This window comes from Elephantulus edwardii, unplaced genomic scaffold (assembly GCF_000299155.1).
Source record: "Elephantulus edwardii isolate Elephantulus edwardi_28Jun2011 unplaced genomic scaffold, EleEdw1.0 scaffold00191, whole genome shotgun sequence".
Classification (NCBI taxonomy): Eukaryota; Metazoa; Chordata; class Mammalia; order Macroscelidea; family Macroscelididae; genus Elephantulus; species Elephantulus edwardii.
The window spans coordinates 4,581,346-4,595,412 of NW_006399941.1; the positions used below are offsets into that span (position 1 = coordinate 4,581,346).

General features: G+C 42.1%; 1 protein-coding gene across 1 annotated transcript in view; it reads right to left on the reverse strand.

Annotated features, from left to right (window-relative positions):
* Positions 1-14,067, reverse strand: part of ADAMTS12 (ADAM metallopeptidase with thrombospondin type 1 motif, 12) — a 680,205-nt gene that overhangs the window by 171,229 nt on the left and 494,909 nt on the right. The window contains exon 14 of the mRNA XM_006896807.1: positions 12,541-12,661. Within this exon, the coding sequence (XP_006896869.1) occupies positions 12,541-12,661 (121 nt within the window). The remainder of the gene's footprint in view (positions 1-12,540; positions 12,662-14,067) is intronic.

The window sequence follows — 14,067 nt, forward strand, 5'->3', positions numbered from 1 at the left end:
GAAAACTTGTCCACCAGGGGGTGACCCCTCCCCCTCTGGCATTTGAAACACCAGCAACACAGCCTTCAGCATCACAACAATCCACAAGTACGGTAAATTAACAGACAAGCACTGCCCTAATTGAAACATTGATAAACATGGAGGAAGACAGATATCCAAACTATAGAGTAATTAGCAATATGCAGATCAATTCTCCAAACTGACAGATAAGGCTCACAGATTATGAGGCTTTGAGTCCCATAAAGTCCCAGGTACCAGTTCCAAGAAAAGGCTTTCTCTCTCTGATGGTTCTGGAGGAAGATCCTTGTGTCTAAGCTTCTCTTCCAGGAATGTATTCCTGTGTCTTGGTGCTGAAGCCTTCTAACTGAGGTGCACAGTTGACACAGCAGAATAATGTCCCAGGTGAGGACAATATCTTGGCAGGATTTTGTATGCTGGGAATCCACATTTGGCCCAAGGACCCATAGCCCTCAGGCCTGAAGTGGACACAGAGTATTTATTTAAGTCTGCTCAACCTTGCAAATGAAACTGTATGTAGCATTCATCTATATCAGGCAGAGGAAACCTTTGTTAATCTAAATATGGTGCCAAGATAGTTACAATAATTCTATTAAGCACATTAAATTTACTAAATAGATATGCGACTGCATTTACATATAGAAATATCTTTAAAGATTAAGTTTATATGAAAACTGTTCTTGATCCATAAAGAGCGTTAACAATAAGGTCAGGATCCAAGGTGGGGGGTGGGGGAAGGTGGAAGCAAAGGGATGTCAGTATGCGGGGGCGGGGGAGATTAATCATGGAGTTGTACAATTTGATGGGTCGGGAGGTGAGGGAAATTGGAAGAATCTGTTCTCGAAAACAATGTATTTGAATTTTGTTAATAAATTAGTATATATGGGAAAAAAGAACTGAATCATGGCTCACTGTCCCAAATGTTTCCAAGGTCATAAGTCACACAGGAGGACATCACCCATCTTTCCCCCAAGGAAGCACTGATGGATTCAGACCACCAGCGAGTCACGGCGCTTGTGAAACACCCTGCAGATTATACCAACAGGCGATTCTTGTACAAAAATTTACAGAATCCAGATTCAGAAGGCGCTATCCAGGTGATCAGGTGCTTCCACACATACACTTTGCAGCAGTCGCTACTTGTACTCTATTCCAGGAATTGCTTACCCTCGAGGAACTGCTGCTGACAGAGGGGCTTTCTTTGTCCTGTCTCTGCTTCCTAGACTGCAATTGTTTTCTGTTTGCTTGCTGTAGTATTTATTTAAGCCTGTTCAACTGTGCAAATGAAACTGCATGTAGCATTCATCTATATTAGGTGGAGGAAACCTCTGTTCATCTAAATATGGCGCCAAGATAGTTACAATAATTCTATTAAGCACATTAAAGTTACTAAATAGATATGCGACTGCGTTTATATATAGAAATATCATTAAAGATTAAGTTAATATGAAAACTGTTCTCGATCCATAAAGAGCTTTAAAAAAAATGTCAGACGAGTGATTTGGTCATGATTAAATAAGAGAGGCAGCAGTAAATGCTACCAGGTTGAAGATTCTGTTAAGAAATCCAGTGAGTCATATATACCAGCTTCAGGGCACTCAGAGAATGAGACCTCTTGTTTCTAGGTGGGAAAACAGGTCACTACAAGATAAAACAGGTTGGTGTGAGCAAAAACAGGGTTAGTTTAGTGGACATGTGGCCTAGTATTGGACAGTTCTAGAGAAACTGAAGCCAAGAGCTTTGCATGGTTTTTAGAAAGCCAATGGATTAAAATCCAAGATGCTAAAAATGGTCAGGAAAGGTCTACTGGAAAGTGAAGCCTACAAGAGTTGAGTATACAGAGATTAGGCAACAGAAAAGAAACCAATATTTAGGAAATTGGTCACTAGAGAGTCAGTGTTCTAGATCAAAGAAGAGTCACATGAGTTTGGGCTCAAGGTCAAGTACCAAGTACAAAGGTATCTTGGCAGAACAGAGAACAATGCTCTACCATCTTTCTCCTGAAGCAAGCTTTTATTTAATCTCTGCCCTAGGGCTAAGTTGACTACAGTCCTGGTCCTTCTACACCAAATATCTCATTCTCACCACTGGGTTGACTGGCAGCTTCACGATAGATGGAGAAAAGATTGAGACAGTTAACAACTTCAGCTTTTTTGGTTCCACAATCACCAAGTAATCAGAAAATTAAAAGACAAATTGGCTTCAATATTCAGGAAATCAAAAGAAAAATTGCATTAGGAAAGTCTGTTGCTGGGGATCTCTCCAGAGAACTGAAAAGAAACAGTGTCAATGTGGAGACTAAGGTGCACCTGATACAGGCCATGGTCTTTGCAATTACTTGCTATGCATCAGAAAACTGGACAATGACTATGGATGATAGAAAAAGAATCGATGTCTTTGAGTTGTGGTGCTTAAGAAGAGTATTGAACATACCATGGACTGCCAGGAGAATAAACAGGTCTATGCTGGAGAGGGTGAACCAAGCTGTTCTCAGAAGGCAGGGATTTTGAAGTTCTGTCTCACACACTTTGAGCACATAGCCAAGAGGGACCAGCCCTTGGAGAAGGACATTATGCTTGGATGGGTGGACGGTCAGCACAGGCGAGGAAAATTCAGGGCTAGATGGATTGACTCAGTGACTAGAGAAATGAGATTGAGTCTGTCGGAGATGATGAGATTGACTCAGGATAAGGCAGGGTTCTGAGCTATTGTACATAGGGTTGTTATGCATCTCGGGCATCTCAATGGCACATAAATACAACAACCACATCTAGTCTCAGAATGGTGCAACAAGCTCAGAAAGGATAAGGAAGAGACGGTTATAAAGAATTCTTGTGGAAAGAACTATGGCCATATTAATTATTCATCACTAAATATATGTGACTTTATTTATACATGTTGTGTTGTGCGCTTTTGAGTCAGAACTGCCCCACAGTTTACCCTCCACCAGTTTTTCAAAGGCAGTAAGTCACCCATCCTTCTCCCACAGAGCAGCTGGTAGAAGATTACGCTTGCATGAGACTGTACTAGATCCATGAAGAGCTTTGAAAAAGTAAGGGGAATTTTCTAGTTATGATTATATAAAGGAGACAAGAACAGAGGCTGGCATCTCTTTTGCCAATTCATTATAGTGTTTAATTAATACTTCTCATGAAGTAGGGCATTCTTTCCATCTGTACTTAATATACTATACTTTGTCTTGCATAACTTGAGCATGTTGTCAGCAGGTACTAGTACTTAGAAAAATACATCATGCTGGGAAAAGCAGAGGGTCAGAGAAAGAGAGGTCAGTCACTGAATAGATGGCTTGACACAGTGACAGTAATGATGGACTTGAACATGGCAGAGACTCTGAGGATGGTGCAGGCAGGGCAAGGTTCAGATGTGTTGTTTACAGAGCTCCTATAAGTTGTAGTCGACTTGATGGTATCTCACAACAACAGGGCCCAAGTGTGAATTCCACATGCCTGTAATCATAGCCAGCAAGACATCATACCTGGATGCCAAATTCTTTTCATTTTTTCCAATAGAAGCTATTATGGAGAATCTCCAAGATGGGTTTTATGTTCCTAAGTTGTGGCACTAACTTGTGGCCACAGTGTTGCCATCTGGTGGGAAAGACAGGACATCCCAAGGAGGTCATGAGCATGAACACCAGGAAAATCGGCTCAATTCAACACTTAAATATCAACAAATATACGATCAGATCTGCCCTGGATTATCAGGAAAGGGAAGATGAAAAATCTTGAATAGCAGTAAAAAGATATTCAGAAATTGAAGTCAGGAGGAGTGAATTCCCCAGTGTAAGTATCATTTAGATAATGTCCTGGTCTCATACCTTCACATTGCTCTGAATAGCACATTTTCTCATTTCTCACTTAGTGTTGTTATATTGCCAAGTCAAATCAAGTACAATGTATATTGTCCTATGAGTAACAGAGATGCACCCTGAGTCCATTTCTGGAATAACTGTATTAAACCACCTGATTGAGAGTCTTCCTCTCCTTTAATATCACACATTTTTTCCCAAGCAGAATGTCTCTCTTCAAAGAATAGCTTCTCCTAGCAACAAGCCCAAACTATGAGACACAAAGCTTCACCATCTTTGCCTCAAAGTAGCACTCTGGCTGCACCTTCTCCAAGACACATTGTTTGTCCTTTTGGTTTTCCATGGGATATTCAAACTCTTCTCCAACATCGTAGTTCAATGACATCAGTTCCCCTTCTGTCATCCTCATCCATTGTCCAGCTTTCAGATGCATGGGAAGTGATTGTAAAGACCACGGACTGAATCAAGTTCATCTTAATTTTCAAAATGACACCATTGCTCTTCAATATTTTGGAGAGGTCACAAACAATAAATTCCCAGAACTATTCAATCTATAGGCTAAATAAATAATTCTAGAAGCTGGACTACATGAAGAATGTAGCAAGAAGATTAGAGGACACTTCAGCAACAATTTGTGTTATACAGATGACACAACTTTGCTAGTAGGAAGTGAAGAGAACTTGAAACACTTGTTGTAGATCAAAGACTACAGCCTACAATATGTATTACATGTCAACATCAAGAACACAAAAATTTTCATCCCTAGGTCGACAGGTAACATCATTATAGATAGAGAAAAGATCGAGGTTGACAATGACTTAATTTCACAATCAACACTCACAGTAAGAGTCCCCAAGAAATTGAAAAAAGAATTTCATTGGGAACATCTTCTGTCAAGGATCTCTCCAAAGTGCTAAAAGAGCAAGGAGGTCCATTTAAAGACGAAGATGTGCCTGACTCAAGGTATGTTCAGTTGCTTTCTAGGCATTTGAAAGTTGGCAGTGAATAAAGATGCCTTTGAATTGCAGTGTTGGATAAAAGTACTAAATATCCCAAGGGCTGGCAAAAGAACAAATGAGTGTGTCTTGGTGGCAGTGCAATCAGAGTACATCTTTTTTTTTTCTATAATTATATTTTATTAATTTTCATAAACATTTACAGAGATTTTGGGCTTCCACTCATTCATTGTTGCACTATTCTCTCTACCCTCCTCCCAGTTTGTTCTTGTCCAAATGCCACAGTGCTTGTCAAAGCCAGTTCTGATTAATCTTCTTTGTCAGTGTGTCCTTTGCTATTCCCTATCACTCCTCCCTGAGAGAGACTTCACCCTGAGTCATAAGGAAAAGGGGATGGTGTATTCTCTTAGCTACTTCCTGCTGAAAAGGGACTCTGTGGGTTTCAGGGTGAAGATCTTCTCTCATTACTCTAAAGGGCCCCTTTGGCAGTAGGAAACACATAGACTATTATGGAGATTGATTTTGGAATTTATATGCACTCTTATTGATTGTGCTTGGCCGTACATGTTCATATCCTTGAAGATGTATCATGGGGGTGTTGCAACCTAGAAGACACAAATTTGACTAACAAGTTATAAGTACATGAGTCCAAAAATTATGGAAAAGTAAAAGAAAAGATTCTTTCATTGTTTTACAAACCCTCCCCCAGGTCCCCTCCACCATGTAGCCCTCGCTCTAGTCTCCTGTGATGACAGAAATACCCAGTTATATCTCTCTTTTAAACGGTTCTCTCCCTCCTCTGTTTCAGTGCAGTATACATTATTGAACCCATCTTACTCAGTCTCTCCCCAACCCCAAGGACAGTCCCATTCTACAACAGTGGCATCATGTAATATTTGTCCTTTTGTGACTGGGATATTTCACTCAGCATAATGTTCTCCAGAGTCAACCATTTTGAATAATATTGCATGAGTTCCTTGTTTTTTAATGCAGCATAGTATTCCATTGTGCGAATATACCACAGCTTCTCTAGCCATTCGTTTGTTGATGGGCACTTAGGTTGTTTCCAACTCCTTGCTATTGTGAACAAAGCTGCAATAAACATGGGTGTGCATATATCTGCTTGGATGTCAGCTATGGTCTCTTCAGGGTATATTCCCAGTAGTGGAATTGCTGGGTCAAATGGTATCTCTATTTGCACCTTTTTGAGAAAGCGCCATACTGCTTTCCACAGTGGTTGCACCATTTTACACTCCCACCAACAGTGAATCAGGGTTCCAGTTTCTCCACAACCTCGCCAGCATTTGTTGCTTGCTGTTCTGTTAAATTTTGCTATTTTGACTGGGGTGAAATGATATCTCATAGTTGTTTTAATTTGCATCTCTCTTAGGGCTAGGGATTTTGAGCATTTCTTCATGTGTTTGTTAGCCATCTGAATGTCGTCTTCGGTGAAGTGCCCAGAGTGCATCTTACAGACATGGGTGGTAAAATTTAGTTTCACATATTTTGGTTATGTTGTTAGGAAGGGCCTTGCTACAAGATACCATACTGGGAAGGGTATACAGTGACAAAAGAGACACAGTGACTGAAACAATGGGCTGAGTATATTAAGAGGGTGAGAATGGTGAAGGATATAGCAAGGTTCAGAACTTTTATTCATAGGGCTGCTATAAGTTGTACTTTATTTAATAGCATCTAAGTGTCTGATTCAGGCCACAGTCTTTCTGATCACTTGTCATGCATTTGAGAGCTGGACAATGAATAAGGATGACAAAAAAAATGATTGATGCCTTTGAGCTGAGGTGTTGGAGAAGAGCACTGAAAATCCCATGGACGGCCAAGAGAACAAACAGCTATGTTTTGGAGAGGGGGCAGCTGGAGTGCTCTTTGGAGTCAAGAATGATGAGGCTTCACCTCACATACTTTGGGCATGTTGCTAGGAGGGGCTATTCCTTGGAGAGAGACATGATGCTGGAAAGGGTGGAGGGTTGACGAAAGAGAAGATCTCAACCAGGTGGACTGACACAGTGACTGCAGCTATGGGCTCCAGTGTGTCAGGAAGTGTGAGGATGGCACAGGATAGCACAAGGCTCAGATCTTCCATTCATAGGGTTGTTATGAGTTGTACTTGACTCAATGGCACCTAACAACAATAACAACAACATTATGGTTTGGAAGTGGGAGAAAGGGAAAGATGAAAGTTAATCGTGCTAGTCATTAATAATTTTCTAGAAACAGAATTAACTATAAGATACAACAATGCAGCAAAATAAGAAATATGCCAGTGAGTCAATATATCTTATGTAAATAACACATGCCTTATTTTTCTATTGTCTAAGTAGGAGCAGAAAACGGGCCACGGGGGCCCAGGGCAGTGAGCATCTCTCTGAAAGGGCCAGAGGGAGTAAGAGCAGTATTGCCCTTCACTACCCCCACCCCCCACCCCAGAACAGAAAGCAGATCAAGAGCCCAAAGCCAGCCCTATGGTGCCTCTAGAACCACACCAGCAGCAAGAGTTCTGTTCACACACTGTTGACGCACAGATTCACAACTGTGATACAAAGAATGGGGTTTATTAGGGAAGTAAGTTGGAGAGGGGAGAGGCAAAGAGTATCACCCAATGCAAATCCAAGTGTTAGCCCAACAGTCCCAAGGCATAATTTCTCAGTTAGTCTAGGCTCTGGTTCCAGTTCAACAGTCAAATCCAAATCATCTAACAAGGTTTGCCTCCAAGCAGTTATAAGTCAGCTTCTTTTTTAAGCATCTGGCAAGAGTAGCAAAAACCTTTAACTGTGACATTTTTGTCAGGGCTCTTCTGCTTACACTTTGCTATAGTTTCTCCACAGCAATGCAACAATTTCTCCACCACCAAGGAGTCTCTAGTCTCCCTCAAATCTTGCTGCCCAGGCTTGGAAGCACTCTTTCTCTTATCCTAGCCCCACAGTCATTGGTGATTTGCAAGACCATACTGATTTGCAAGACCACGGGTCTGCAGTTAAGGTAGCTGGAGACCAGAGACAGCAAACTGTAATGGCTAAAAAAAGTCAACCATTAGGCTAACACCACTTCTTTGCATACTATATGTGTTGTAAACGGAAAAAAAAATTACATGCAGGAGACTCGAGATTTCATAGGAGTTACCACAATGTGGAAAGCAAGATGTATTAGAGCCTCAAAAAGAAATAAAACTAAAATATGATTTTTAATTTACGTTTTACAAACTTAAATAATTAAGGCGGGTGGCTTAGTGGATAAGAAGTTGTGCCGTCAACCCAAATGCAAGCAGTTCAAATACACCACCAGCTGTCTGCAGGTGGAAGATGGGAAATCTCCTTCAAAGATTTATAATCTTTGAAAACTAGCTGGGTATTGGATCTGTTCTGACTCAACAGTACATTATATCAACCACATAAACAGATAATGGAATATAATTACAAAAAACCACTAACCTTATAAGACATCAGAGTATACAAAACATTGTTGTTGTTTTTATGTGTCATCGAGTCTCCTGTGGCTTATGTTATTGTTGTTATGTGCCATCGAGTGCTTCGATTCATAGCAACCCTATGTACAACAGCCTTAAACTCTGTTCTGTCCTGTGCCAATCTCATTGTCTCCATCACACTCATTCTGATTACCCCAGTCACCAAATCAATCCATCTCCCAGAGGGCCTTCCCCTCCTCCACCCTCCCAAGCATGATGTCCTTCTCCAAGGACTGGTTTCTCCTTACAACATGACCAAAGTATGTCAGGCGAAGCCTTAGAATCCTTGCCTCCAAGGAGCAGCCCGGTTTAACCCTCTCCAAGATGAATCTTTTTTTGTCTTAGCAGTCCATGGTACCCTCAATACTCTTCTCCAACACCAAAGCTCTAAGGCATCGATTCTCCTTCTGTCCTCCCTAGTAATTGTCTAGCTCTCTGAGGCATAACATGTGATTGCAAAGGCCATGGCCTGTACCAGACTCACTTTATTCTCCAGAGAGACACTGTTGCTCTTCAGTACTTTAGAGAGGTCCCTAACAGCAGGCTTTCCCATCGCAACACATCCTTTAATTTCCTGGCTGCTGGTGCCAAGAGTGTTGATTGTGGCACCAAGTAGACTAAAGCTGTGAACAATCTCAATCTCTTCACCATCCATCCTGATGCTGCCAGTTGATCCAGTCGTGAGAATCTTTGTCTTCTTGACATTGAGTCTCAGTCCATACTGAAGGCTGCAGTCCTTGACCCTCTGCAGCAAGCGCTTCAGGTCCTTCTCAGTTTCAGCAAGCAGGGTTGTGTCATCTGCATAATGCAGCTTGTTGATAGATCTTCCACCAATCCTGATGCCACCTTTCTCCTCATAGAGCCCAGCCTCCCGGATGATCTGTTCTGCGTACAGGTTGAAAAGGTATGGAGACAGGACACATCCCTGGTGTACGCCCTTCCCAGTTTTGAACCATGCAGTGTTTCCTTGCTCTGTTCTGACGACTGCCTCTCGGTTTAAGTGTAGGTTTCGCATTAGCACGATCAAGTGTTCTGGGATTCCCATTCTTATCAGTGTTAGCCACAGTTTGTTATGGTCCACAGAGTCAAACACTTTTGCATAACCAATGAAACACAGATAGACATTCCTCTGGTACTCCCTATTTTCGGGCAAGATCCATCTAACATTAGCTACAATATCCTAGTACCACGACCCCTTCTAAACCCAGCCTGGACGTCTGGCAGTTTTCTGCTGATGTGCGGTTCCAGTCATTTTTGGATAATCTTCAGCAGAATCTTGCTTACATGTGAAATCAATGATATAGAGACCCTATATCCAAGAGTCCGAAACCATTCTCCATTTTGTGCCAATCTTATTATCTCTGACACAACTACCCCCATTACCCCAGTCACTGAATCAATCCATCTTATTGGAGGTCTTCCTCTCCTGCGCTGTCCCTCCACCTTCCCAAACATGACGTCCCTCTCCAAGGACTGGTCTCTCCTTGCAACATGCCCAACATATGTCAGATGAAGCTTCAGAATCCTTGCCTCCAAAGAGCAGCCTGGTATCACCCTTTCTAGGACAAACCTGTTTGTTCTCCTAGCAGTCAATACTCTTCTCCAGTACCATAGCTCAAAGACATCAACTCTCCATCTATTATCCCTAGTCATTGTCCAGCTTTCTGATGCGTAACAAGTAATTGCAAAGAAGATGACCTGGATCATTTAGACTTTAAAAACATAAGACTGTGCGAGCTCTGGTGGCCTAGTGGCAAGAAGCTGCACTGCAATCCCAGAGATGTGAGGTTTGAATCCACCAGATGCTCTGCTGAAGAAGGAGGGACAATCTCCTCCTATACCAGTCAGATCTGATTTGATGGTACACACATAAAAAAAAAAAGTAATAAAAATTAAAAAAAGCTCAACAACAATAAATGTAATTCTTAAAAAAAGCTTTAAAAAAACAACAGAAAAACATAAGACTGAGGATACTTAAGTTTAAAACATAATGAGTTCTCTTGTACATTTCTGATAAGTAATTATAAGACTGTTTTACATCCAGAATATCCAATTGCCCGTTAAGAACAACAAATATGAGCCGGCAATGAGGAATTTTGAAGGGCAAGGCCACCACTGATAATGTCACAATTTAATTTTATTACTTCAGTAACCACAAACGAGGAAGTGAGGATAGAAATTAATCATCTTTAAATCACCGACTATTATATTTACTTGGGAACACAGAGTTACTTAGTAAATTGAAGAACATATTTGGTTCTCTCAGGAACTTCATCCTGGATGCCAAGCAGGTGGCATTGCTTTTCCAGGACCAGGAGAGTAGTGCTCAACTGTACAGACATCACCTTGTGTGTCAGATACTGCCTGTTTCCATGTTGTAATGTGCACAATAGGCTCCCAACTTCAATCACCTGCTTCGCTTTGGAGTTCACGTTTCCAGAGAAGTAGCAGCCCCTGTCCATTAGTGTAGACTGATGGGAGTGGATGCAATCATTAGGGGGGGAAGTATCAGATGCTAATTGTTGTTAGATATTATCAAGTCAAGTACAACACACAGCAATCCTATGAACAACAGATCTGAACCTTGTCCAGTCATGTGCCATCCTCACACTTCCTTACACAGTAGAGCCCATTGCAGCCGTCACTGTGTCAATCCACATGGTTGAGGGTCTTCCTCTCCTTCACGACCCTCTACCTTTCCAAGCATCAGGTCCCTCTCCAAAAAGATAGCCTCTCCTAGAAACAAGCCCGAAGTTTGTGAGATGAAGCACATCATCCTTGCCTCCAAAGAGCATTCCAGCTAGACCTTCTCCAAGACATACATATTTGTTTGTTATTTTGGCCATGTATGGGATGTTCAGCATTCTTCTTCAGTTTTTAAGACTCTTAAGTTTTAAAATTAAGTGACTTGATGACACACCCATCTTGGTTATCTTCCTTCCTGTTTTATTTACCAATATCCAGCTGGTGTTTCCTATGCTCCCATCCCAAATCAACTATATATTCTTGAATTCCTGTCTCAGGTACTCCTGGGGAATTGAACCTAAGATACTCTGAGTTGGATTTATTTTTTTTCAGACCTATTTGGCCTCTCACCTAAGATTCTCCTAACTATAAATCATGTAAAAGAACTCAATGTTGAGCTGTCCTAGTGTCACAGCTAGTAGGAATGAGGGTGGGCTCTCCACTCCCTAAAGATTATTAATAGCCCAGAGCTGCACAAAGAAGAACTTTATAAATGGCAGGTATGGGAAAAGGTAAGGGTCAAAAGGAAAAGAAGTAAATGAAGTCGGAAGTCAGATGGAGAGCCATAGAAGTCCTTGGGTGAGAACTCAAACAGGAAGAGTTTGGAGGTAGGAGTGAGCTGAATTTTACTTTCCTTCCATTTGACCTGGAGCACACACCAAGCTTGCTTTCTTTAAACTCCCCGAGTCTCCTCTGCCCTCACTTTCAGAATCTGCCTTTGTGTTGGCATTCTATGCCAGCTTTTGCTCACTTCTCCCTACAGTTCCTCATCCCATCTCATGCCTTTGGCCATCAGCCCTGAAGCCTTTTGTGATGTCTCTTTCCAAAGGGGACTTTCTTCCAGGGAGTCACACTTCTGTATTGGAGCCTATGGGCAACCATGAGGCTATATCTACACCTTCCTTGCCAGTGTGATGTTCTTTGTAATTGCTTACCAATCAACAGCATCTCAGAAACTGTCCAAAAGCCTTTATATCTATATCATTCACTCGCTGACTTCCGTCCGAGTGGTTCTGACCCATAGTGACCACCACCCTCCCACCCCCTGCAATCAGGCTTTTAAGACTGCAAATAGCAATGAAAGGAGATTCCTCATCTCTCTTTCCTAGGGCCACTGAGCGTCTGAACCACGCGAGATGAGCAGACTTTAGGTTTGCTGCACAGCTCTCTACAGATTATACCACCAGAGCTTCCTTTTATCTTATCAATTCAACTCATTGCCGCTGAGTTGGAACTGACAAATAGCTGAGCTTCCTGAGATTGTCAATCACATAGGAGATGATTGTGTGTCCTTCTCCTGAGGAGACACTGGTGGATTTAAACCTGAAGAGGTGCAGCCTTTGAGCTGGCAGTGCAACACCCTGTGGACGCGGCCACCAGAGCTTGAATCCATTCTTGATTCCTTCCAAGTCACAGCCCACTGGGAAACACATAACAGCCAATCATTCATTCCTCTTACCTTCCCTACTCCATCTTCTGCCACTTAGGTTATTTGCTTGTTTGCTTACCAGAGCCTTCTTTCTGTTTAAATATCTTCCTCACAGTCTGGCAGGCAGAGCCGTCCCCAAGGCACACGCCACAGCGATCCTCCGTGGCGTTGGAATCGATCTCATAGTCACAGCCGACCATCTGCGGAGGAAGAGATGCTGAAGATGAGTGAGAGACAGACATAGGACACCACACCTGCCTTCAACTTGACCTTCTCCTTCCCCTCTTTCCTCTTTGTAAGATGGAAACCAAAGAGCCACACACACTGCCACCAACAGTTGGGGTTCATGTCTGTGGGACTAAGTATGACTACCAAGTAGGGATTCCAAGACAGTAAGTCTTCATAGGAGCAGACTTTTCATCTCTCTCCAATATATTACTGTTGTTATTAGGTGTCCTCAAGTCCGGTATGACCCATAGCGACCCTGTGAACAGCAGATCTGGACCCTGCCCTATCCTGTGCCATCCTCACAATCTCTGACACACTCAAGCCCATTGCTGCAGTCACCTTGTCAAGCCACCCGGCTGAGGGTCTTTTTTCTTTTGCCACCCCTGTACCTTTCCAAGCATGATGAACTGCTGACCTCACCTGTTAGCAGCTAAGTGTTTAACCTCCATCCCACCAAGGCTCCCTATGAAAGTGAATGATGTTGGAGGAAGGACTGTTCTCATGAATTACACTCCTGAGCTACCAACCACCATCTTTTTATTTGAATCTCCCTTGGAGAATATTTCCTTATCTTAGTGGTTGTGTTGTTGGAGCATTATCGAGTCAGAACCAGCTTGTAGCTAATCCTCCAGCAGCCTTTCAGAGGCAGTTAATCATGTGAGAGGAGATTTCAAGGTGTTCACCAACAGTAAACAAAACTGTACATTGAGGAAAGAGAAGAACACATTGAATTTGGTGCCCAGTTTCCCTGAAGTTCAGAAACCTTAACCCAGTTCCACAAATTTAACTATTTAAATGTCCTTGAATTAGAGTTGGTGGAATATTTCTTTTAGATGTGTAGGTTTCCTCACCTCAGTGCGACTTCACAGGAGTAATGTAATTATTGCCGTTGTTGTTAGGCACCATCGAGTCAACCGGGACTCACAGAGACCCTGTGAATAGTGGATCAATCCTTGCCGATCCTGTGCCATCATAAATCTCCACCCTGCTCAAGCCCTCTGTGGCACTTTAATGAAACACTGAAATGCAATTTCGGTGCACCCACAGTCACTTCCTCTGTTTTGCTCATTGGGTTTATTATTTTTTTTTCTTCTCCTCAGTAGACAAACTACCTGCTGTTGGGAGATTATTCTGGATTAAAATAGTGGCTTCAAGGAAAATATGTGCTGGAATAATACTGCCTATACCTATTGGTCTACTCTCATTGGAAATAGGGTTTTCTTTGCTGTAATAACTAGATCATAAACAAGCAGGGGGTGTGTTCTAAATCCAATTATTTCAGAGTTAATTGAAGAAAGAGATTAAACACATAGATGTACAAATAGGGACAGTAAAGATCCATGTGAAGGTCAATCTACAAACTGCTGCTGGAACAGGC